At 46.6% G+C, this 27328-nt stretch overlaps 3 protein-coding genes across 3 annotated transcripts in view; 1 reads left to right on the forward strand and 2 right to left on the reverse strand.

The window, feature by feature from the left end:
- The window catches only part of LOC116360192 (DNA-directed RNA polymerase I subunit RPA49), a 27641-nt gene extending 15570 nt beyond the window's left edge, over positions 1 to 12071 (reverse strand). The window contains exons 1-7 of the mRNA XM_031815055.1: positions 11910 to 12071; positions 7739 to 7842; positions 7101 to 7177; positions 5869 to 5954; positions 3323 to 3381; positions 2935 to 3079; positions 201 to 311 (exon numbers count right to left, since the gene is read on the reverse strand). Of these exons, the coding sequence (XP_031670915.1) occupies positions 201 to 311; positions 2935 to 3079; positions 3323 to 3381; positions 5869 to 5954; positions 7101 to 7177; positions 7739 to 7842; positions 11910 to 11973 (646 nt within the window). The 5' untranslated portion in view covers positions 11974 to 12071. The remainder of the gene's footprint in view (positions 1 to 200; positions 312 to 2934; positions 3080 to 3322; positions 3382 to 5868; positions 5955 to 7100; positions 7178 to 7738; positions 7843 to 11909) is intronic.
- Positions 12072 to 12158: 87 nt separating this feature from the next.
- On the forward strand, positions 12159 to 19923 carry LOC109886597 (zinc finger and BTB domain-containing protein 5). The gene is made up of 5 exons (XM_031815053.1): positions 12159 to 12618; positions 14035 to 14064; positions 14309 to 14491; positions 15784 to 16626; positions 18498 to 19923. The coding sequence occupies exons 2-5, from the start codon at positions 14038 to 14040 to the stop codon at positions 19623 to 19625; spliced, it is 2181 nt and encodes a 726-aa protein (XP_031670913.1). The 5' UTR covers positions 12159 to 12618; positions 14035 to 14037; the 3' UTR covers positions 19626 to 19923.
- A 5130-nt stretch (positions 19924 to 25053) lies between these two features.
- LOC116360193 (glyoxylate reductase/hydroxypyruvate reductase-like) overlaps positions 25054 to 27328 on the reverse strand; it is a 47638-nt gene continuing 45363 nt past the window's right edge. The window contains exon 8 of the mRNA XM_031815056.1: positions 25054 to 27108. Coding sequence (XP_031670916.1) covers positions 26987 to 27108 — 122 coding nt within the window. The 3' untranslated portion in view covers positions 25054 to 26986. The remainder of the gene's footprint in view (positions 27109 to 27328) is intronic.

Raw genomic sequence — 27328 nt, forward strand, 5'->3', positions numbered from 1 at the left:
TTTAACCTGGAGTCACACACACACACACACACAGTTTAACCTGGAGTCACACACACACAGTTTAACCTGGAGTCACACACACACACACACACACACACAAGGTTTAACCTGGAGTCACACACACACACACAGTTTAACCTGGAGTCACACACACACAGTTTAACCTGGAGTCACACACACACAGTCCAGGTGAAGGATACTGTCGTCAAACAGGTAGACGTGTTGAGGTGTGTCGGCGTCGGGGTAGCAGGGAGGAAGGTAATGAGACACTTCAGACTGGGACTCTGCCTGAACAACCTCCTGCTGAAGGGCTGGAGAAACATTCACTGTGTTACAGCTATGTGCTACTGTACAGGTGTGTGTGTTACTGTACAGATGTGTGTGTGCTACTGTACAGGTGTGTGTGTGTTACTGTACAGGTGTGTGTGTGTTACTGTACAGGTGTGTGTGTGTGTTACTGTGTGTGTGTGTGTGTGTTACTGTGTGTGTGTGTGTGTGTTACTGTACAGGTGTGTGTGTGTGTTACTGTACAGGTGTGTGTGTGTGTGTGTGTTACTGTACAGGTGTGTGTGTGTGTGTGTTACTGTACAGGTGTGTGTGTGTGTGTGTTACTGTACAGGTGTGTGTGTGTGTGTGTTACTGTACAGGTGTGTGTGTACGTCTTCTGGTCTGACTGTGTCCTTCAGAAAGTATTCAGACCCCTTGACTTATTCCACATTTTGTTACATTACAGCCTTATTCTACAATGGATTCAATTGTTTTTTTCCCCTCTCACCATAATGACATTACAGTAACCCCATAATGACATTACAGTAACCCCATAATGACATTACAGTAACCCCATAATGACATTACAGTAACCCCATAATGACATTACAGTAACCCCATAATGACATTACAGTAACCCCATAATGACATTACAGTAACCCCATAATGACATTACAGTAACCCCATAATGACATTACAGTAACCCCATAATGACATTACAGTAACCCCATAATGACATTACAGTAACCCCATAATGACATTACAGTAACCCCATAATGACATTACAGTAACCCCATAATGACATTACAGTAACCCCATAATGACATTACAGTAACCCCATAATGACATTACAGTAACCCCATAATGACATTACAGTAACCCCATAATGACATTACAGTAACCCCATAATGACATTACAGTAACCCCATAATGACATTACAGTAACCCCATAATGACATTACAGTAACCCCATAATGACATTACAGTAACCCCATAATGACATCACAGTAACCCCATAATGACATCACAGTAACCCCATAATGACATCACAGTAACCCCATAATGACATCACAATAACCCCATAATGACATCACAATAACCCCATAATGACATCACAGTACCCCATAATGACATCACAATAACCCATAATGACATCACAGTACCCCATAATGACATCACAATAACCCCATAATGACATCACAGTAACCCCATAATGACATAACAGTAACCCCATAATGACATCACAGTAACCCCATAATGACATCACAGTAACCCCATAATGACATCACAGTAACCCCATAATGACATCACAGTAACCCCATAATGACATCACAATACCCCATAATGACATCACAATACCCCATAATACCAAGTAGCAGGTTTTCAATCAAGGATCTATACTTTACTCCGTTCATCTTTGTCCTTGATCCTGACTAGTCTCCCAGTCCGCTGAAAAACATCCCCACATCCTGATGATGCCACCACCATGCTTCACCGTAGGGATGGAGCCAGGTTTCCTCCAGACTTGACGCTTGGCATTCAGGCCAAACAGTTCAATCTTGGTTTCATCAGACCAGAGAATCTTGTTTCTCATGGTCTGAGAGTCTTTAGGTGCCTTTTGGCAAACTCCAAGTGGGCTGTCGTGTGCCTTTTACTGAGGAGTGGCTTCCGCCTGCCCACTCTACCATAAAGGCCTGATTGGTGGAGTGCTGCAGAGATGGTTGTCCTTCCGGAAGGTTCTCCCATCTCCACAGAGGAACTCTGTCAGAGTGACCATTGGGTTCTTCTCCCCAGATTGATCAGTGTGGCCGGGCGTCCAGCTCTAGGAAGGGTGTTGGTGGTTCCAAACTTCTTCCATTTAAGAATGATGGAGGCCACTGTGTTCTTGGGGACCTTCAATGATGCAGACATGTTTGTGGTACCCTTCCCCAGACCTGTGCCTCGACACAATGCTGTCTCGGAGCTCTACGGACAATTCCTTCAGACCACATGGCTTGGTTTTTGCTCTGTCAACTGTTGGACCTTACATAGACAGGTGTGTGCCTTTCCAAATCCTTCCCAATCAATTGAATTTACCACAGGTGGACTCCATGTTGTAGAAACATCTCAAGGATGATCAATGGAAACAGGAGGCACCTGAACTCAATTCAGAGTCTCAATACTTATTTCGGTTTATTTTTTATAAATATGCAAACATTTCTAAACCCATTTTCGCTTTGTCATTATGGGGTATTGTGATGTCATTATGGGGTATTGTGATGTCATTATGGGGTATTGTGATGTCATTAAGGGGTATTGTGAGGTCATTATGGGGTATTGTGATGTCATTAAGGGGTATTGTGATGTCATTATGGGGTATTGTGATGTCATTGAGGGGTATTGTGATGTCATTAAGGGGTATTGTGATGTCATTAAGGGGTATTGTGATGTCATTATGGGGTATTGTGATGTCATTATGGGGTATTGTGATGTCATTAAGGGGTATTGTGATGTCATTGAGGGGTATTGTGATGTCATTAAGGGGTATTGTGATGTCATTAAGGGGTATTGTGTGTCGATTTGAGGATAAAAAAGGCTGTAAACTTAACAAAATGTGGAGAAAGAGAAGGGGTCTGAATACTTCCCAAATGTACTGTAGGTGTGTGGAGGTAGGTATACAGGTGTTACCTTCCAGGCCCTTCTGGTCTATGATGGAGTGGGCAGCCTTTGCTACAGCGCTCTGCAGGGTCTCACTGCCCACCTGGTTCAGTCTCCTGGAGGTCAGAGCTCTCTTCTGCTTGTTGGTACCAAACGCCTCGATCAGAGAGTCCACCTGTAGGGGGGGGGGGGGGGGGGGGGGGGGGGTTAGGTATTCATTCTGATGATTGATGTGATCAAATGCAGATTATAATGTAGCCCGCAGTGGATTTAGTAGAACAACACTTAAACCTGACAGGAAGTATTGGGGGAAACTCTAATCCCTGGAACTAGAGACTAAGGGGAGGGGAGATGTTCAAGGCTGACGGAACTCTAGAACGTTCCGGGTTCTATTTTTAACAGAAATGAACGTAGGTACCTTTTCCCTGTATGTTAGATCTGTGTTCTGGGACGCATCATTCTCTGTAGACGACTCCCCTGGGAAACAGACAACATGTTAGTAAGGTAGAGAGACGACTCCCCTGGGAAACAGACAACATGTTAGTCAGAGAGACGACTCCCCTGGGAAACAGACAACATGTTAGTCAGGTAGAGAGAAGACTCCCCTGGGAAACAGACAACATGTTAGTCAGGTAGAGAGACGACTCCCCTGGGAAACAGACAACATGTTAGTCAGGTAGAGAGACGACTCCCCTGGGAAACAGACAACATGTTAGTCAGGTAGAGAGACGACTCCCCTGGGAAACAGACAACATGTTAGTCAGGTAGAGAGACGACTCCCCTGGGAAACAGACAACATGTTAGTCAGGTAGAGAGACGACTCCCCTGGGAAACAGACAACATGTTAGTCAGGTAGAGAGACGACTCCCCTGGGAAACAGACAACATGTTAGTCAGGTAGAGAGACGACTCCCCTGGGAAACAGACAACATGTTAGTCAGGTAGAGAGACGACTCCCCTGGGAAACAGACAACATGTTAGTCAGGTAGAGAGACGACTCCCCTGGGAAACAGACAACATGTTAGTCAGGTAGAGAGACGACTCCCCTGGGAAACAGACAACATGTTAGTCAGGTAGAGAGACGACTCCCCTGGGAAACAGACAACATGTTAGTCAGGTAGAGAGACGACTCCCCTGGGAAACAGACAACATGTTAGTCAGGTAGAGAGACGACTCCCCTGGGAAACAGACAACATGTTAGTCAGGTAGAGAGACGACTCCCCTGGGAAACAGACAACATGTTAGTCAGGTAGAGAGACGACTCCCCTGGGAAACAGACAACATGTTAGTCAGGTAGAGAGACGACTCCCCTGGGAAACAGACAACATGTTAGTCAGGTAGAGAGACGACTCCCCTGGGAAACAGACAACATGTTAGTCAGGTAGAGAGACGACTCCCCTGGGAAACAGACAACATGTTAGTCAGGTAGAGAGACGACTCCCCTGGGAAACAGACAACATGTTAGTCAGGTAGAGAGACGACTCCCCTGGGAAACAGACAACATGTTAGTCAGGTAGAGAGACGACTCCCCTGGGAAACAGACAACATGTTAGTCAGGTAGAGAGACGACTCCCCTGGGAAACAGACAACATGTTAGTCAGAGAGACGACTCCCCTGGGAAACAGACAACATGTTAGGCAGGTAGAGAGACGACTCCCCCGGGAAACAGACAACATGTTAGTCAGGTAGAGAGACGACTCCCCTGGGAAACAGACAACATGTTAGTCAGGTAGAGAGACGACTCCCCTGGGAAACAGACAACATGTTAGTCAGAGAGACTACTCCCCTGGGAAACAGACAACATGTTAGTCAGGTAGAGAGACGACTCCCCTGGGAAACAGACAACATGTTAGTCAGGTAGAGAGACGACTCCCCTGGGAAACAGACAACATGTTAGTCAGGTAGAGAGACGACTCCCCTGGGAAACAGACAACATGTTAGTCAGGTAGAGAGACGACTCCCCTGGGAAACAGACAACATGTTAGTCAGGTAGAGAGACGACTCCCCTGGGAAACAGACAACATGTTAGTCAGAGAGACGACGCTCCAGTTCAACACGATCGCAGCGCGTAACTGTTCTGTTGGTTAAGGGCTTGTCAGTCAGCATTTCACGGTAAGGTCGACCGACACCAGGTTGTATTGGGGGCGAAAGTGACAAATACACATTTGATTTGATTTTGTACAGTCATTCATCCAGACTGTTTTTTTAAAAGAGAAGAAGTTGATGACCCAATCACACATCAACCTCTATGTACTTGTGGAGAGCTGAGATTTGATTGGTATAGGTCAGTGTTGCCCAACTCCAGTCCCCCCCCAACAGCCCAACTCCAGTACTGTCACACTGAAGGGTTTCATCCGATAGGGGATGACTGTCACACTGAAGGGTTTTATCCGATAGGGGATGACTGTCACACTGAAGGGTTTTATCTGATAGGGGATGACGTACCTGGGATGACTGTCACATTGAAGGGTTTCATCCGATAGGGGATGACTGTCACACTGAAGGGTTTCATCCGATAGGGGATGACTGTCACACTGAAGGGTTTCATCCGATAGGGGATGACTGTCACACTGAAGGGTTTCATCCGATAGGGGATGACTGTCACACTGAAGGGTTTCATCCGATAGGGGATGACTGTCACACTGAAGGGTTTTATCTGATAGGGGATGACTGTCACAGTGAAGGGTTTCATCTGATAGGGGATGACTGTCACACTGAAGGGTTTCATCTGATAGGGGATGACTGTCACAGTGAAGGGTTTTATCAGTACCTGGGATGACTGTCACACTGAAGGGTTTCATCTGATAGGGGATGACTGTCACACTGAAGGGTTTCATCTGATAGGGGATGACTGTCACACTGAAGGGTTTTATCAGTACCTGGGATGACTGTCACACTGAAGGGTTTTATCTGATAGGGGATGACTGTCACACTGAAGGGTTTCATCCGATAGGGGATGACGTACCTGGGATGACGGGCTGCATGTTGAACAGTTGAGCGTTGTGTACCTCCATCCTCATGGTCTCCTTGTTCAGCACCCCGACATAATACCTGAGACATAACAACATGGTCTCCTTGTTCAGCACCCCGACATAATACCTGAGACATAACAGCATGGTCTCCTTGTTCAGCACCCCGACATAATACCTGAGACATAACAACATGGTCTCCTTGTTCAGCACCCCGACATAATACCTGAGACATAACAACATGGTCTCCTTGTTCAGCACCCCGACATAATACCTGAGACATAACAACATGGTCTCCTTGTTCAGCACCCCGACATAATACCTGAGACATAACAACATGGTCTCCTTGTTCAGCACCCCGACATAATACCTGAGACATAACAACATGGTCTCCTTGTTCAGCACCCCGACATAATACCTGAGACATAACAACATGGTCTCCTTGTTCAGCACCCCAACATAATACCTGAGACATAACAACATGGTCTCCTTGTTCAGCACCCCGACATAATACCTGAGACATAACAACATGGTCTCCTTGTTCAGCACCCCGACATAATACCTGAGACATAACAACATGGTCTCCTTGTTCAGCACCCCGACATAATACCTGAGACATAACAACATGGTCTCCTTGTTCAGCACCCCGACATAATACCTGAGACATAACAACATGGTCTCCTTGTTCAGCACCCCGACATAATACCTGAGACATAACAACATGATCTCCTTGTTCAGCACCCCGACATAATACCTGAGACATAACAACATGGTCTCCTTGTTCAGCACCCCGACATAATACCTGAGACATAACAACATGGCCACCCTGCCACTGTTTTGGTAAACAGCTGAGAGACATAAGAACATGGCCACCCTGCCACTGTTTTGGTAAACAGCTGAGAGACATAATAACAACACTGGCACCCTGCCACTGTTTTGGTAAACAGCTGAGAGACATATCAACACTGCCACCCTGCCACTGTTTTGGTAAACAGCTGAAAGACATAACAACATGGTCACCCTGCCACTGTTTTGGTAAACAGCTGAGAGACATAATAACAACATGGACACCCTGCCACTGTTTTGGTAAACAGCTGAGAGACATAATAACAACATGGACACCCTGCCACTGTTTTGGTAAACAGCTGAGAGACATAATAACAACATGGGCACCCTGCCACTGTTTTGGTAAACAGCTGAGAGACATAACACTGAAATAAAAACTTACTTGCAAAGGTTGTTGCATTTTAAGGATCCTGTTCCAAAGTTATTACCAACATAGGAGAGTCTGTCTGATTCTGCAACCTAAAACACAGAAAGGAGACCGTGTCAGAGACAAGTAGCCTTAAAAACACACAGGAAGAAGACCGTGTCAGAGAGAAGTAGCCTTAAAAACACACAGGAAGAAGACCGTGTCAGAGAGAAGTAGCCTTAAAAACACACAGGAAGAAGACCGTGTCAGAGAGAAGTAGCCTTAAAAACACACAGGAAGAAGACCGTGTCAGAGAGAAGTAGCCTTAAAAACACACAGGAAGGAGACCGTGTCAGAGAGAAGTAGCCTTAAAAACACAGAAAGAAGACCGTGTCAGAGAGAAGTAGCCTTAAAAACACAGGAAGTAGCCTTAAAAACACAGGAAGGAGACCGTGTCAGAGAGAAGTAGCCTTAAAAACACAGGAAGGAGACCGTGTCAGAGAGAAGAAGGAATGTTGTTTTACCAAAAATGTCTAATATTTATAAACTCAATATTTATAATTTTATTTATCATATTTATCAACTGTGTTTTGCTCCTGGGTACAGATCTAAAACTGATCTAAGATCAGCGTTCTAGAGGCAACGTCACCCTACACCAGGCGTAGTGATCTCACCAGCATGCGTCGGTTCTTCTTTCTAGGGTTGGTCTCGTCCACGTTCTTATAGAAGCTGAAGTCCAGCTGCTGTGTGTTCCTCAGGGTGCCGTTAGAGAACTGAACTGTTGAGGAGAAAGAGGGGGATTGAGGATCGACATGAATGCATATGTGTGCGAGGATGCTGTTTCATCGACCACAGCTCTGCCTTCAATACCATAGTGCCCTCTATGCTCACCACAAAGCTCAGGGCCCTGTAACTGAACTCCTCCCTATGCAACTGGGTCCTGAACTTCCTGACGGGCCACCCCCCAGGCGGTGAAGGTAGGCAATATTACCTCCTCAACACTGATTCTCAACACCGGGGCCCCACAAGGATGCGTCCTCAGGCCCCTCCTGAAGTCCCTGTATACCCACGACTGACTGGCCAACCCCAGGTGGTGAAGGTAGGAAACATTACCTCCTCAACACTGATTCTCAACACCGGGGCCCCACAAGGATGCGTCCTCAGGCCCCTCCTGAAGTCCCTGTATACCCACGACTGACTGGCCAACCCCAGGTGGTGAAGGTAGGAAACATTACCTCCTCAACACCGGGGCCCCACAAGGATGCGTCCTCAGGCCCCTCCTGAAGTCCCTGTATACCCACGACTGACTGGCCAACCCCAGGTGGTGAAGGTAGGAAACATTACCTCAACACCGGGGCCCCACAAGGGTGCGTCCTCAGGCCCCTCCTGAAGTCCCTGTATACCCACGACTGACTGGCCAACCCCAGGTGGTGAAGGTAGGAAACATTACCTCCTCAACACTGGGGCCCCACAAGGGTGCGTCCTCAGGCCCCTCCTGAAGTCCCTGTATACCCACGACTGACTGGCCAACCCCAGGTGGTGAAGGTAGGAAACATTACCTCCTCAACAGCGGGGCCCCACAAGGGTGCGTCCTCAGGCCCCTCCTGAAGTCCCTGTATACCCACGACTGACTGGCCAACCCCAGGTGGTGAAGGTAGGAAACATTACCTCCTCAACACTGGGGCCCCACAAGGGTGCGTCCTCAGGCCCCTCCTGAAGTCCTTGTATACCCACGACTGACTGGCCTCAAACAGTTCCAACTCCATCATCAAGTTCGCTGACGACACGACGGTATTCGTGAATACACTGCATGGTATTTGATTTGATGGTAGCCAGGAGATCTGACCCGCCTGCATATGGAATATACTGTATGGTAGCCAGCAGATCTGACCCGCCTGCTTACAGCTATATATGGAATATACTGTATGGTAGCCAGGAGATCTGACCCGCCTGCTTACAGCTATATATGGAATACACTGTATGGTAGCCAGCAGATCTGACCCGCCTGCTTACAGCTATATATGGAATACACTGTATGGTAGCCAGCAGATCTGACCCGCCAGCTTACAGCTATATATGGAATATACTGTATGGTAGCCAGCAGATCTGACCCGCCTGCTTACAGCTATATATGGAATATACTGTATGGTAACCAGCAGATCTGACCCGCCTGCTTACAGCTATATATGGAATATACTGTATGGTAGCCAGCAGATCTGACCCGCCTGCTTACAGCTATATATGGAATACACTGTATGGTAACCAGCAGATCTGACCCGCCTGCTTACAGCTATATATGGAATATACTGTATGGTAGCCAGCAGATCTGACCCGCCTGCTTACAGCTATATATGGAATATACTGTATGGTAGCCAGCAGATCTGACCCGCCTGCTTACAGCTATATATGGAATATACTGTATGGTAGCCAGCAGATCTGACCCGCCTGCTTACAGCTATATATGGAATACACTGTATGGTAGCCAGCAGATCTGACCCGCCTGCTTACAGCTATATATGGAATACACTGTATGGTAGCCAGCAGATCTGACCCGCCTGCTTACAGCTATATATGGAATACACTGTATGGTAGCCAGCAGATCTGACCCGCCAGCTTACAGCTATATATGGAATATACTGTATGGTAGCCAGCAGATCTGACCCGCCTGCTTACAGCTATATATGGAATATACTGTATGGTAACCAGCAGATCTGACCCGCCTGCTTACAGCTATATATGGAATATACTGTATGGTAGCCAGCAGATCTGACCCGCCTGCTTACAGCTATATATGGAATACACTGTATGGTAACCAGCAGATCTGACCCGCCTGCTTACAGCTATATATGGAATATACTGTATGGTAGCCAGCAGATCTGACCCGCCTGCTTACAGCTATATATGGAATATACTGTATGGTAGCCAGCAGATCTGACCCGCCTGCTTACAGCTATATATGGAATATACTGTATGGTAGCCAGCAGATCTGACCCGCCTGCTTACAGCTGCACAACAAATTAGCTGATTGGCTAACACTGCCATTCCAAAATGGCTGCCGTGGCTTCTGCTACCCAGCATGGGGACGAAGCGGCAGTTGTTCAATCTTCTCAACTGTAGTATGAGAAGATGAGTCATAATAGTATGAGTCATAATAGTATGAGTCATAATAGCCATAAAACCGAATGGTCAGAACAGGGAAATGGTTCCAATCGTTTTTCCACCATTCATTTCTCATTTATTTTTTATTAAAGAATTGGAACCATGTCCCTGTTTAACCGCTAGGTTTTATGGGTATTAATGACACCACTGTGGGGCTCTATAAGCCAATTTGGAGTACAACTCATTTTTCTCATCCCTGGATTGAGTTATGTTTACCGAGCCACATCTCACACAGGCTCTGCTGTGTCTTAATCTATATAGGAATGCTGTCTTACCCTAGAGTAGCAGTCAGCAAATGGATCGGCTCTGCTGGCTAACTATGGTTGAACGTGCAAGATAAATCAATTGTTTCTTTAACTTTCTTTTTCAGGGACTAAAAGTTAACTCAAAATTAAATAATATCACCCGTCTAACGTTTATTGAATCTTAGCCAATGTCTCTGCGTGCAATTCGATAGCTTTAGCGCAATGACTGGTAGTCTATGGTAACTGCTAGCACGCTAATAGATTCCACAGACTTCCAGTCATTATTAAGCTAGTTAGCATTGGCTAGCAAAACTACCTCTTAACTACATAAACAAATTGTATGCATTAGTTAATTTGACTCTTGGGAAGTAGACAAAGGACTTCAATGACAAAATCCCGATGTTATTATGCGACCTAAACTGGAACATGCTTAACACCCCAGCCATCCTACAATCTAAACTTGATGCCCTCAATCTCACACAAATTATCAATGAACCTACCAGGTACCTCCCCAAACCCAAAGCCCCATATACTACCCACCATTGCGACCTGTACGCTCTCGTTGGCTGGCCCTCGCTTCATACTCGTCGCCAAACCCACTGGCTCCATGTCATCTACAAGACCCTGCTAGGTAAAGTCCCCCCTTATCTCAGCTCGCTGGTCACCATAGCATCTCCCACCTGTAGCACACGCTCCAGCAGGTATATCTCTCTAGTCACCCCCAAAACCAATTCTTTCTTTGGCCGCCTCTCCTTCCAGTTCTCTGCTGCCAATGACTGGAACGAACTACAAAAATCTCTGAAACTGGAAACACTTATCTCCCTCACTAGCTTTAAGCACCAACTGTCAGAGCAGCTCACAGATTACTGCACCTGTACATAGCCCACCTATAATTTAGCCCAAACAACTACCTCTTTCCCAACTGTATTTAATTTTAATTGATTTATTTATTTTGCTCCTTTGCACCCCATAATTTTTTATTTCTACTTTGCACATTCTTCCATTGCAAAACTACCATTCCAGTATTTTACTTGCTATATTGTATTTACTTTGCCATCATGGCCTTTTTTGCCTTTACCTCCCTTCTCACCTCATTTGCTCACATTGTATATAGACTTGTTTATACTGCATTATTGACTGTATGTTTGTTTTTACTCCATGTGTAACTCTGTGTCGTTTTATCTGTCGAACTGCTTTGCTTTATCTTGGCCAGGTCGCAATTGTAAATGAGAACTTGTTCTCAACTTGCCTACCTGGTTAAATAAAAGGTAAAATAAATAAATAAATAAATAAAATTAACGTCACTGCGTTAACATGAGCGCACCCACGTGTACTACGGAACAGAGTGGATTTACGTGTTGTAAATTCTTGGAGACGCGTAAAATTGCAATCTTGTATTTAAAATGAATAATTCGTCTGTAACATAAATAGTCATATTTACCAATAACAGCTTTATCGTCTTCTCTCTCCTCTTCACAGCAAACCAATGTGCAGTTGGCATCCATGTTTGTTGTCAGTCAGCGGACCTTAAAAAAACAAAACGGAAATATATTCACCCTCTACACACACACACACAAAAACCAACAGCGACACCCGATGGCGAGGAGTGGTACTCCAACTCATTAACACGGTGCGCTGATAGGAGTGTAGCGCCACCTACAGAGTCTGGGAGTAGAGGAAACCTCCAGCCACCGCACCCCCTCCCTGAAAAGACCCTGTTTTTGGGGGGTAAAACAAAACCTACATTTAGATTATTTCAAAGTAACTAAATGGAGTCGTAGCTATTTAGCTGTGTTGTTGTCTGTGTCCTTTTTGGAGGGGGGGGGGACATCAACCATCTATCTCCAGCCACCGCACCCCCTCCCTGAGAAGACCCTCTTTGGGTTAAAAACTAAATTTAGATTCGTTTAGATAACAACATGGAGTCATAGCTATTTAGCTGTGTTGTCTGTGTCCTTTTTTGGAGGGGGTTTTAACCTAGTCGGACAACGGGTGTCCACATATTGACTATGAGCACCCGGAGAAGCGTTATAGCGGTCCATGAAGAGCCGTCTAGCCGTCGGTAGTCCTCCTTCTGTCCGGTCTAGTGGACTTGATGAACCCCGTCCGTCCACCCTGACCCGTGGAGTAGCACCGACAACACAAACAAGGTAACCGACGGCTAACATTAGCATGCTAGCTTAGACTGTTTATTTGTATTATATATCATCATGTTTATTGTTTTATTTATGTTATATCAATGTTGCATTTTTTGCTTTGCTGCTTTCTAGGGGATGAAACTTGACAGCTGTTAATAATAATAACGTTAAGCAAATCTATCTAGGTAGTTAGCATTAGCTAATAATAATAGGTAGTTAGCATTAGCTAATAATAATAGGTAGTTAGCATTAGCTAATAATAATAGGTAGTTAGCATTAGCTAATAATAATAGGTAGTTAGCATTAGCCATTGTAGCCGTACACCTAAGCGAGCAAACATATTAATTATACTTCGATGAGCTGATGTTGTTCTCCTTGGTTGTTATTATAAACAAAACAAAAAATGCTAGCTAAGCTACTTCACCGCAAATCGCTGTGTGTTACACTGTTATTTCTTATAACAGAGCCTTTCTCAAAAGTTAGCAAGTAGCTAACTAGCTAGATAACTGGATATTCAGTTGCTGACTTGCTAGTTAGCTTGGCTTTGATTAGTTTAGCTTAGCTTGGCTTAGCTTAGTTTAGCTTGACTTAGTTTGGCTTAGCTTAGTTTGGCTTAGCTTAGTTTAGCTTGGCTTAGCAATGATAGTATTCACCAGACTGGGGAGGGGGAGAGTCTCTCTGATCGGCTTGGCTAACATATCACAAGTTATTTAGTTAGTTAGCTGTCTAGACGTCAAACTGTACAGTTTCCTTGCATGTACTTTGACTAATGTCTTCGCATAGACATACTGGCTTTCATTTCACACATGTTTAACATATTCTCATCAATATCGTTACTAGTTCCCCACTTTCACTTAACCGTGAAATAGCCTATGCAATAACTTCAACAAGGCATCTATTATCTATTTCTTAATATATTCAACGAATTAATTGTGATAACTAGTGTAGCTACTGCCCTTCTACAGCGTGTAATATTCAAAGCATTGACCGTAGTCTACTGTAATGTCCCCTCCACTGACAGTCAATTTAAAGATAATTTATTATTAATCAATCAAAGATTTTTGTCAGGAAGATTACCTCAAGAGGACTTAATTTTCCTCATATTTAACAGATTTTTTTTTTACAACCCTGTTTTTCCCTCCCCCCTTTCCCCCCCCCCCCCCTTTCCTCCCTCCCCCCGTCCTCCCCTCCCTCCCCCCGTCCTCCCCTTTCCTTCCTCCCCTTTCCTCCCTTCTCCCTCCTTCCCCTTCTCTCCCCCCCTCTCTTCTCTCCCCCCTTCTCCCTCCTACCCTCCCCCTTCCCTTCTCCCCCTCCCTTCCTCTCCCCATCCCTTCCTCTCCCCTTCTCCCCCTCCTTCCCATTCTCTCCCCCTCCTTCCCCTTCTCTCCCCCCTCTCTCCTCTCCCCTTCTCCCCCTCCTTCCCTGCAGGTCATGGACTTCCCGGGCCACTTCAACCAGGTAAAATGCAATCAACTTTATGATTTCTGTCAGTAAATGAAAAAGAAAACGCTCTAACAATAAAGTGTATTGTATTCATAATAACATAATATATAGACCATTTGGCAGACACCTTTATCTGAAGCGACTTAAAGTAGCGCGTTCCTACATTTTCACATGTACACGTGGCCTCAGCGGGAATCGAACCCACGAGCCGTGCTCTAGCTAGCGACTGAGCCACACGTGATTCATATTGTTATTATAGGTCTTCCAGCAGCTGAACTACCAGCGCGTCCACAGCCAGCTGTGTGACTGTGTCATTGTGGTGGGCAGCCGCCATTTTAAGGCCCACCGCTCGGTGCTGGCGGCTTGCAGCACTCACTTCAGAGCCCTGTTCACCGTCGCCCAGGGAGACGCCAGCATGAACATGATACAACTGGACAGCGAGGTGAGGATGATGAAGGTGGTGATGATTAAGATGAGTTTATAACAGGGGTGATGAGGATGAGTTTATAACAGGGGTGATGAGGATGATGAGTAACGGTTGATGAAGATGATGAGTCTATAACGGGTGATGAGGAGGATGATTTTATAACAGGGGTGATGAGGATGATGAGTCTATTACGGGTGATGAGGATGAGTTTATAACAGGGGTGATGAGGAGGATGATTTTATAACAGGGGTGATGAGGATGATTTCATAACGGGTGATGAGGATGATGAGTCTATTACGGGTGATGATGATGTGTCTATAACGGGTGATGAGGATGATGATTTCATAACGGGTGATGAGGATGAGTTTATAACGGGTGATGATTATGAGTTGACGGGTGATGAGGATGATGAGTCTATATCAGGGATGATGAGTTTATAAACAGGGGTGATGATTATGAGTTAACAGGGGTGATGAGGATGATACGTTAACAGGTGTGATGAGGATGATGAGTTTATAACAGGGGTGATGAGGATGATGAGTCTAACGGGTGATGAGGATGATGAGTCTAACGGGTGATGAGGATGATGAGTCTATTACGGGTGATGAGGATGATGAGTCTATAACAGGCGTGATGAGGATGATGAGTCTATAACAGGCGTGATGAGGATGATGAGTCTATAACAGGGGTGATGAGGATGATGCGTCTAACGGGTGATGAGGATGATGAGTCTATTACGGGTGATGAGGATGATGAGTCTATAACAGGCGTGATGAGGATGATGAGTTTACAACAGGGGTGATGAGGATGATGAGTTTATAACAGGGGTGATGAGGATGATGAGTTTATAACAGGGGTGATGAGGATTATGAGTCTATAACAGGCGTGATGAGGATGATGAGTCTATAACAGGGGTGATGAGGATGATGCGTCTAACGGGTGATGAGGATGATGAGTCTATTACGGGTGATGAGGATGATGAGTCTATAACAGGGGGGATGAGGATGATGAGTTTACAACAGGGGTGATGAGGATGATGAGTTTATAACAGGGGTGATGAGGATGATGCATCTAATGGGTTATGAGGATGATGAGTCTATTACGGGTGATGAGGATGATGAGTCTATAACAGGGGTGATGAGGATGATGAGTTTACAACAGGGGTGATGAGGATGATGATGATGAGTCTACAACAGGTGGTGATGATGATGGTGATGATGATGATGTGTGTAACTGCAGGCGGTGATGATGATGATGATTCTACAACAGGTGGTGGTGATGATGATGATGGTGATGTGTTACTGCAGGTGGTGACAGCGGAGGCGTTTGCTGCCCTGGTGGACATGATGTACACCTCCACCCTGATGCTAGGAGAGAGCAACGTGATGGACGTGCTGCTAGCTGCCTCTCACCTCCACCTGAATGCCGTAGTCAAGGCCTGTAAGCACTACCTGACCACCCGCACCATGCCCCCGCCGGCAGACCACCGGGCCACACAACACCGCCAACACACCCACGCAGAACAGCAGAGACTGAGGCAGCAGCAGGCAACTGCCGAGTTAGCCGCTAACCTAGCCGCTAACGCTAACCAAGAGGCTAACGCTAACCTAGCGGCTAACGCTGCTACGTCCAGGCTCCAGCGGTCGTTCCTGCTGCAGCAGCTGGGTCTAAGCCTGGTGAGCTCTGCCCTGGGCGAGGTGGAGGAGGATGGGCTAAGGGGTGGTAGCGATGGTGTTAGCATTAGTGGTGTAGTGGAGCACAAAGCTTCCTTCCCCATTCGACGTTTCCACAAGAGAAAGCCCTCCCTGAGCTTTAGCCTATCTGAGGACAGGCCCAGGCAGAGGCCCCGCCCCTCCGGAACCCACGGGGATGAGGAAGTGGGACTACTCTCCCCCGACTCCCACAAGACGGGGGAGGAGGCCAGACTGGACGCGGCGATCACCGGCCTAGTAGGGGGCGTGTCCCAGGATGACTCCCAGATGCCCAGCCAATCGGACGGCGGACGCTGCGAAGGGGAGGAGCAAGGGATGGCGGAGGAGGGGGGTGTCGGGAAGGAGTCCCTGGATGGGGGGAGTCACCATGGTGATGGGGTGGAGGTGAAGATAACGGAGGAAGAGGAGGAAGAGGAAGTACGGGAGCAACAGGGACAGGTAATGACATTTCAACAGGAAATACTTCATTTGCATCCCAAATATCCCCTTATTCCCTCTATAGTGGACTACTGTTGACCAGGACCCATAGTGCACTACTGTTGACCAGTACCCATAGTGCACTACTGTTGACCAGGACACATAGTGCACTACTGTTGACCAGGTGCCCATAGTGCTCTACTGTTGACCAGGACCCATAGTGCACTACTGTTGACCAGGACACATAGTGGACTACTGTTGACCAGGACCAATAGTGGACTACTGTTGACCAGGCCCCATAGTGCTCTACTGTTGACCAGGACCAATAGTGGACTACTGTTGACCAGGACCCATAGTGCTCTACTGTTGACCAGGACCCATAGTGCTCTACTGTTGACCAGGACCAATAGTGGACTACTGTTGACCAGGACACATAGTGGACTACTGTTGACCAGGACCCATAGTGCACTACTGTTGACCAGGACCCATAGTGCTCTACTGTTGACCAGGACCAATAGTGGACTACTGTTGACCAGGACACATAGTGGACTACTGTTGACCAGGACCCATAGTGCACTACTGTTGACCAGGACCCATAGTGGACTGCTGTTGACCAGGACCCATAGTGGACTACTGTTGACCAGGCCCCATAGTGCTCTACTGTTGACCAGGACCCATAGTGCACTACTGTTGACCAGGTCCTATAGTGCACTACTGTTGACCAGGACCTATAGTGGACTACTGTTGACCAGGACCAATAGTGGACTACTGTTGACCAGGACCAATAGTGGACTACTGTTGACCAGGACCCATAGTGGACTACTGTTGACCAGGACCCATAGTGGACTACTGTTGACCAGGACCCATAGTGGACTACTGTTGACCAGGACCCATAGTGGACTACTGTTGACCAGGTGCCCATAGTGGACTACTGTTGACCAGGACCCATAGTGGACTACTGTTGACCAGGTGCCCATAGTGGACTACTGTTGACCAGGACCCATAGTGGACTACTGTTGACCAGGTGCCCATAGTGGACTACTGTTGACCAGGACCCATAGTGCACTACTGTTGACCAGGACCCATAGTAGACTACTGTTGACCAGGACCCATAGTAGACTACTGTTGACCAGGACCAATAGTGGACTACTGTTGACCAGGCCCCATAGTAGACTACTGTTGACCAGGACCCATAGTGCACTACTGTTGACCAGGACCCATAGTGGACTACTGTTGACCAGGACCCATAGTGCACTACTTTAGACCAGGACCCATAATGCACTACTTTAGACCAGGACCCATAATGCACTACTTTCGACATGGGCTCATTGCTCAGGTTATAGGGTGCCATTTGGGACGAATACTTCCCCATTTAAAGAGCAATCTATGAAACAACTGTCTAGTATTAATTAATATTTTACCTTTGGTTAAATAAAGGGTTTAAACCCAACCTTGGATAAAGTAATGGATCATATCCTGTTGTCCTCCTTCATGTCTGTCTGTCTCTCTCCTCCTCTCTCCTCCCCTATCTTCTCCTCCTTTCCTCTCTTCTCTCTTCATCTCCTCCTGTTCTTCTCTCTCCTCTCCTCTTTCATCACTCCTCCTGTCCTGTCCTCCTCTTCTCCTCCTCTCTCTCCTCTCCCCTCCTCTCTCCTCTTCTCTCTCCTCCTCTCCTATCTTCTCCTCCTCTCCCCTCCTCAATCTTCCTCTCTCCTCTCCTCTTCTCTCTCCTCTTCTCTCTCCTCCTCTCCTATCTTCTCTCTCCTACCCTCTTCTCTCCTCTCCTCTCCTCATCTCCTCCTGTATCTTCTTCTCTCCTCTTCTCTCTCCTCCCCTCCTCTCCTCCCCACCCCTCCTCTCTCTCCTCCTCTCTCTCCTCTCCTCTCCTCCAGGTGGTGGTCAAGTGTGAGCCTCTGAGCTCCCCAGAGCCAGCTGATGACATCACCATCCGGGGTAGCGACCAGCTGGGACCTGGAAGAGGAAGAGGAGGAGGAGGGGAGGAGGAGAAGGTAGAACTGAGCCCACAGAGCAGCGACCGTAGTCTCTCCTCCTCTGACCAACAGCTTCTTCAACCCAGTTCCCAGCTCCTGCTCAAAGGCGGTCTCGGTAGTGGGATTGGCGGTGGTTTTGGTAACCATCTTGATGGGAAGTCTGGTTTTAGGATTTCTAGCTTCCTCGGCGCCAAGGTCTTCGGAAGCGGGGGGTCGGGGGTCGATGCCGGGGACGACGACCTCCTCAACACGACGGCCGGCGAGGCGATGGCAGCGACACATGGCTTCCTGCTGAGCCCGGAACACTCTGGAACCAATAACTCCGCCTCGATGCTCCGTCCCGGGTCGGCCAACCACCTGCACCTGCTGGGTGGCGACGGTCTCGGGGGATTCTCTACAGACGCCGATTCGCTCTTCCTGCGTCCCCTGCATGACGGACTGGGAAACTCCAGAGGGTTCCCAGATCCATTTTCTCTGGACTTCCAGCGCTCCAGCCTGGGTCTGCACTCCCTGGCCCGCGCCTCTCGGGGGAGCTCCCTGGGCTTCCCTGGATACCGCCGCATCGCACCTAAAAACGACAACGTGGGCGGAGGAGGAGGAGGAGAAACAGGGGTCGTTCATCTCCAAGACGCCCTGTCTTCCTCCAGTCTTGGGGAAGGGGGACCCCTGCTTCTGAACGGTTCGGGAGGTTACGAGTCAGGCCCACCCACCTCGTCCTCGTCCGCCCCACACCCTCGCCCCCAGCTGACCCGTGCCTCTGCCGACGTCCTCTCCAAGTGTAAGAAGGCCCTGTCCGAACACAACGTCCTGGTGGTGGAAGGAGCCAGGAAGTACGCCTGCCGAATCTGCTGTAAGACTTTCCTCACTCTGACCGACTGTAAGAAACACATCAGAGTCCACACTGGGGAGAAACCGTACGCCTGCCTCAAGTGCGGCAAACGTTTCAGCCAGTCGTCTCACCTGTACAAACACTCCAAGACCACGTGTTTACGTTGGCAGAACAGCAACATGGCCGACGCACTGATGTAGATGCTTCGGAGGGGAGGGGGGAGGGCAGAACAGCAACATGGCCGACGCACTGATGTAGATGCTTCGGAGGGGAGGGGGGAGGGCAGAACAGTAACATGGCCGACGCACTGATGTAGATGCTTCGGAGGGGAGGGGGGAGGGCAGAACAGCAACATGGCCGACGCACTGATGTAGGCGCTTCAGTAGGTGATGGATGTGATCACTGTAGGAGGGGGGGTCAACGGTATCCAGATTTTAATACCTTTATATCATCGTTGTGCCATACCGGAGCTATACGGTATTACTGCGAATTAATGGATTTTGTTTTTTTTAATAGCCAAATTAGCGGTATGCTAACACTATGGGGATTCCCATAGTGGATGCTAGCTAAATGCTAACGAGTCAAGCGTTTCAGCCTGTACAAACACTCCCACCTGCCTACGCTGGCAGAATGGCAGCATGCCTTACTGTCTGTAGGCTGGCCTGGTAGGTAGGGTTGAGTTGGTTTGGGAAATTCCTGGGAAAATTTTCTTTTTTGAGACCAGTGGGAGGCCTAGAACAAAACCGACATGTTGGTGAAAGTCTCTCACCTCTCCACAAATTAGTCTCTAAGCCAAACTGTTGGGACACTACAGACAGAAGTTGGCAGATCTACTTTTGCCCGACTTCAGACGGGGGGGGACGGGGGGGGGACGCTTGTTGGGCCCAGGACGCTTGTTGGGCCCAGGACGCTTGTTGGGCCCAGGACGCTTGTTGGGCCCAGGACGCTTGTTGGGCCCAGGACGTTTGTTGGGCCCAGGACGCTTGTTGGACCCAAGACGCCTGTTGGTCCCAAGACGCCTGTTGGTCCCAAGACGCCTGTTGGTCCCAAGACGCCTGTTGGTCCCAAGACGCTTGTTGGGCCCAAGACGCTTGTTGGGCCCAAGACGCTTGTTGGGCCCAAGACGCTTGTTGGGCCCAAGACGCTTGTTGGTCCCAAACCGTTCGGGGAAACAAACAAATGCTCGATCTCTTTCACTGCAGATGCAGAAGTGTGACATCAGAGGATGCTGTGGACTGATACAAAACAACAGATATCTCATGCTTATAAACGGACAGATTTGTATGAGGATTTTTTATTATTATTATTATTATTATGCTAATTAGATCGAAGGGTTAATAGTCTCAAAGCTAGAAACAAACACTTACAGTAGCGTGTAGAAACTATGGGTGATCCCAGCGGGAATCCAACCCGCAACCCTGGTGTTACAAGTGCCATGTTCTACCAACTGAGCCAAACAGAACAATTTGATAGGGGTGATCGCTTTAGAAAATTGAGTCTAATTTAAGAGGGGTGGACTCCCAATTTCCTCATGGAACCATGTTGTGTTCCTGTTGGAACCATGTTCGGAATGTTTCTGAAACAGGACTTCAGATTCAGAACAGACCTCAAGCTGAAACCTGGCTAGAGAGATTCAGAACGGTCCTGAAGCTGATGCCTGGCTAGAGAGATTCAGAACTGTCCTGGAGCTGAAACCTGGCTAGAGAGATTCAGAACAGTCTTGAAGTTGAAACCTGACCAGGGAGATTCAGAACAGTCCTGAAGCTGAAACCTGACCAGGGAGATTCAGAACAGTCCTGAAGGTGAAACCTGACCAGGGAGATTCAGAACAGTCCTGAATCTGAAGCCTGGATAGGGAGATTCAGAATTAGGGGAATTGTGCAACACTAAACCTGGAGATTGGCTTGGAGAGGAGAACAGGGATGTAAAGGAGAGAGGGTGGACTAGCCTCCACTCTTAGCCTTACAAATAGATCTGGGACCAGGCTAAGAGGGGGACCACTTCCTGTTATGGTTCTTTACAAACAGATCTGGGACCAGGCTAAGAGGGGGACCACTTCCTGTTATGGTCCTTTACAAACAGATCTGGGACCAGGCTAAGAGGGGGACCACTTCCTGTTATGGTCCTTTACAAACAGATCTGGGACCAGGCTAAGAGGGGGGACCACTTCCTGTTATGGTCCTTTACAAACAGATCTGGGACCAGGCTAAGAGGGGGACCACTTCCTGTTATGGTTCTTTACAAACAGGTCTGGGACCAGGCTAAGAGGGGACCACTTCCTGTTATGGTTCTTTACAAACAGATCTGGGATCAGGCTAAGAGTGGACCACTTCCTGTTATGGTCCTTTACAAACAGATCTGGGACCAGGCTAAGAGTGGACCACTTCCTGTTATGGTCCTTTACAAACAGATCTGGGACCAGGCTAAGAGGGGGACCACTTCCTGTTATGGTTCTTTACAAACAGATCTGGGACCAGGCTAAGAGGGGGACCACTTCCTGTTATGGTCCTTTACAAACAGACCTTGGACCAGGCTAAGAGGGTGCACCTTTTTGAATGAAACACCCTATTCCCTATATAGTGCACTACTCTTGACCAGGGCCCATAGGGTAGTAGTTCACTATATACAGGGCATTTGGAAAGTATTCAGACCCCTTGACGTTTTACACACTTTGTTTCATTACAGCCATATTCGAAAATGGATTTAAAAAATTCATCAATCTACACACAATACCCCATAGTGACATCACAATACCCCACAGTGACATCACAATACCCCACAGTGACATCACAATACCCCACAGTGACATCACAATACCCCATAGTGACATCACAATACCCCACAGTGACGAAGCAAAAACAGTTTTTTTGAAATGTTAGCAAATGTATTCAAAATAAAAAACAGAGATACCTTATTTATGTCAGTATTCAGACCCTTTGCTATGAGACTCCAAATGGAGCTCAGGTGAATCCTATTTCCATTGATCATCCTTGAGATGTTTCTACAACTTGATTGGAGTCCACCTTTGGTAAATTCAATTGATTGATTGGACATGATTTGGAAAGGCACACACCTGTCTATGTAAGGTCCCACAGTTGACAGAGCAAAAACCAAGCCACGAGGTCAAAGGAATTAAAGGCACTTAAAGGACTCTCAGACCACGAGAAACAATATTCTCTGGTCTGATGAAAGCAAGATTGAACTCTTTGCCCTGAATGCTAAGCGTCACGTCTGGAGGAAACCTGGCACCATCCCTACGGTGAAGCATGGTGGTGGCAGCATCAAGCTGTGGGGATGGTTTTCAGAGGCAGGAACTGAGAGACTAGTCAGGATTGAGGGAAAGATGAACAGAGCAAAGTACAGAGATCCTTGATGAAAACCTGCTACAGAGCGCTCTGGACCTCAGACTGGGGTGAAGGTTCACCTTCCAACAGAACAACGACCCTAAGCACACAGCCAAGACAACGCAGGAGTGGCTTCGAGACAAGTCTCTGAATGTCCTTGAGTGACCCAGCCAGAGCCCGGACTTGAACCCGATCGAACATCTCTGGAGAGACCTGAAAATAGCTGTGCATCGACGCTCCCCATCCAACCTGACAGAATTTGAGAGGATCTGCAGAGAAGAATGGGAGAAACTCCCCAAATACAGGTGTGCCAAGCTTGTAGCCTCATACCCAAGACGGCTGTAATTGCTGTAAAGGGTCTTATGTAAATGTGATATTTCAGTAGTTTTATTTTCATTGCCAAAATGTCTTAAACCTGTTCACGCTTTGTCATTATGTGATGTCATTATGGGGTAATATGATGTCATTATGGGGTAATGTGATGTCAGTATGGGGTGTTGTGATGTCGTTATGGGGTAATGTGATGTCATTATGGGGTGTTGTGATGTCATTATGGGGTAATGTGATGTCATTATGGGGTAATGTGTTGTCATTATGGGGCATTGTGTTGTCATTATGGGGCATTGTGATGTCATTATGGGGCATTGTGATGTCATTATGGGGTATTGTGATGTAATTATGGGGCATTGTGATGTCATTATGGGGCATTGTGGTGTCATTATGAGGTATGGTGTGTAGATTGATGAGAGAAAAAAAACAACAATTGAATCCATGTTAGAACAAGGCTGTAACGTAACAAAATGTGTAAAACGTCCAGGGGTCTGAATACATTCCGAAGGTGCTGTAGGTTATAGGGTGGACCCTTATCCCGTCTCCTCACAGGACGATACATTAGAAATGTATTATAATGTATTACATTTCACATTTTATGTGGCTTTTAACACTTTCCTCTGCAAGGGGACAGCCAATGAAACCATTGCCTTTTTATATATAACTAGAGCCTGGCGTGTCTCCTGGTCAGGTCACATGATCAGGGATAACTCTGGGGCCCCAGTTAACTATAACACAGTGTTGTTAGTGACTAGATGTCGTGGAACAGTTTGGTACGGTATCTGTGCTTCTTTAAATGTCATTTTTTAAATCGATACATCTAACACTTAACAGTCTTTAGACAATAGTTTATTTTAATTTTTTTAAATGACGATTAACGGCGTAAAAAAAAAAAGAGCTTTGACTGCTAATAAGAAGGTTGGACTGCCGTGCTTCTGTGTTTCCATGGCGACGTGTTGGCCCAGTGTCTTGTTGCCGTAACGTTACTGTACTGAGTTGTGTTGTAGTTGACTGACTGACTGGGCAGAGAACAACCTGGCTGTTTGAGACTTGCTTAGTGTGGATGGGTTGCCAGGCAACTAGTAGGCACCTTCAGGCTGTGCGGTCTTCACACTGTTACTCAGTCTGTGTTAAACTTTAAAAGGTTTTTGGTTTTTGCCCAGGAAGATCCTATGACCAGTATCTATCTATCCTACTGTCTCTAACTGACCAGTAACTATCTATCCTACTGTCTCTAACTGACCAGTAACTATCTATCCTACTGTCTCTAACTGACCAGTATCTATCTATCCTACTGTCTCTAACTGACCAGTATCTATCTATCCTACTGTCTCTAACTGACCAGTATCTATCTATCCTACTGTCTCTAACTGACCAGTATCTATCCTACTGTCTCTAACTGACCAGTATCTATCTATCTATCCTACTGTCTCTAACTGACCAGTATCTGTCTATCCTGTCTCTAACTGACCAGTATCTATCTATCCTACTGTCTCTAACTGACCAGTATCTATCTATCCTACTGTCTCTATCTGACCAGTCTGTCTTGATGTTTCTAACAGCTGAATACCAACAGTGTTTCAGCCACATTGTAAATGCACCTTAATCGCTAACCAATTTAATTTACAACTCATACTGAGTTTATAACTAATTTAAGTGATCACTGAAGTAAAAAAATAATTTAAGCTCTTTTTCAATCAGGCATAAACCTTAGGTACCCCCTGAAGGACATGAGGGACCCTTGTTTAAACAGATCCAAAATGGCTGCCATCTCTCACTGTAGCCCAGTTTCCCTGGTGATGTCTTCTGTGGCTGTTGTCTAAGTGAAACTGTTTATTTTAAATTTTTTATATATATATAAACGTGAATGTTTGAAAGTGCAACATACTAGTCATATTTATACAACAAAAACAACAACAAACTATAACCAAAAAGATTTCAATAGATAAACAAATGGTTGTTTATGTAATAATATAATTTGATGAAGGACAGTTACTGCCTTAATTACACTCCTCTCTGGTTTAAAAAGGGCTGGGCTTTTATCCTCATGCCAAAAGGATTTCTGTGTTGTTTATTCTACACTTCTAACACCGTGTAACTATGTTTTGGTTCTAGCGTCTCAAATGGTGCCCTGTTCCCTGTGTAGTGCACTACTTCCTATTGACACTCTGGTCTAAAGTAGTGCACTACTTCCGATTGACACTCTGGTCTAAAGTAGTGCACTACTTCCTATTGACACTCTGGTCTAAAGTAGTGCACTACTTCTGATCAAAGCCATTGACACTCTGGTCTAAAGTAGTGCACTACTTCTGATCAAAGCCATTGAAACTCTGGTCTAAAGTAGTGCACTACTTCTGATCAAAGCCATTGACACTCTGGTCTAAAGTAGTGCACTACTTCTGATCAAAGCCATTGAAACTCTGGTCTAAAGTAGTGCACTACTTCTGATCAAAGCCATTGAAACTCTGGTCTAAAGTAGTGCACTATATAGGGAATAGGGCCCTGGTCTATAGTAGTGTACTATATAGGGAATAGGGCTCTGGTCTATAGTAGTACCACTATATAGGGAATAGGGCTCTGGTCTATAGTAGTACCACTATATAGGGCTCTGGTCTATAGTAGTACCACTATATAGGGAATAGGGCTCTGGTCTATAGTAGTACCACTATATAGGGAATAGGGCTCTGGTCTATAGTAGTACCACTATATAGGGAATAGGGCTCTGGTCTATAGTAGTTCACTATATAGGGAATAGGGCTCTGGTCTATAGTAGTACACTATATAGGGAATAGGGATCTGGTCACTAGTAGTGCACTATATAGGGAATAGGGCTCTGGTCTATAGTAGTACCACTATATAGGGAATAGGGCTCTGGTCTATAGTAGTACCACTATATAGGGAATAGGGCTCTGGTCTATAGTAGTACCACTATATAGGGAATAGGGCTCTGGTCACTAGTAGTGCACTATATAGGGAATAGGGCTCTGGTCTATAGTAGTGCACTATATAGGGAATAGGGCTCTGGTCTATAGTAGTGTACTATATAGGGAATAGGGCTCTGGTCTATAGTAGTACCACTATATAGGGAATAGGGCTCTGGTCACTAGTAGTGCACTATATAGGGAATAGGGCTCTGGTCACTAGTAGTGTACTATATAGGGAATAGGGTGCCATTTGAGACGTTCCCCCAGAGAGCAGATGAAATGTAAACGTGTTTGTTTGTTTGAGGAGACACTCATAAATTCACGGAGGGACATGTCGTTCCAGTCATCACAGACTGAATTAAAAGATGGGGAAAGTTCCATGTTTATTGTTGTCCTTCGTCATTATTATCATTATGAAACAAAATCATAAAAAAAATCATCTCCCACGAGGAAGTGCTGAGTGCTACGGTATGTACCGTGTCGAGTGAAAATGGTGGATGACAACAGCACCACTATTCTCTATAATCTACTCATCTCGTGACCAGAGTCAACTATATCATTTACAGTTCTGGTAAGAGCTCTTCAATCATTGGTTCTTCTCTGGTGTTTCCCGAAAGCAGGTGATTGGTTCTTCTCTGGTGTTTCCTGAAAGCAGGTGATTGGTTCTTCTCTGGTGTTTCCCGAAAGCAGGTGATTGGTTCTTCTCTGGTGTTTCCCGAAAGCAGGTGATTGGTTCTTCTCTGGTGTTTCCGAAAGCAGGTGATTGGTTCTTCTCTGGTGTTTCCGAAAGCAGGTGATTGGTTCTCTGGTGTTTCTGAAAGCAGGTGATTGGTTCTCTGGTGTTTCTGAAAGCAGGTGATTGGTTCTCTGGTGTTTCTGAAAGCAGGTGATTGGTTCTTCTCTGGTGTTTCCTGAAAGCAGGTGATTGGTTCTCTGGTGTTTCTGAAAGCAGATGATTGGCAGCTACAGCTTGAGCTCTTTGATCATTGGCTGTCCCTTCAGGCCCAGTAGCAGGTTGTTGGCTGCCAGAGCAGACATGGCATTACGCGTGGAGTAGGACGCACTGGCAATGTGGGGGAGGATCACTGGAGAGAGAGAGATGAGAGGATCACTGGAGAGAGAGATGAGAGGATCACTGGAGAGAGAGATGAGAGGATCACTGGAGAGAGAGATGAGAGGATCACTGGAGAGAGATGAGAGGATCACTGGAGAGAGAGAGATGAGAGGGAGGATCACTGGAGAGAGAGAGAGATGAGAGGATCACTGGAGAGAGAGATGAGAGGGAGGATCACTGGAGAGAGATGA

The sequence above is a fragment of the Oncorhynchus kisutch genome, unplaced genomic scaffold (assembly GCF_002021735.2).
Source record: "Oncorhynchus kisutch isolate 150728-3 unplaced genomic scaffold, Okis_V2 Okis07a-Okis12b_hom, whole genome shotgun sequence".
NCBI lineage: Eukaryota > Metazoa > Chordata > Actinopteri > Salmoniformes > Salmonidae > Oncorhynchus > Oncorhynchus kisutch.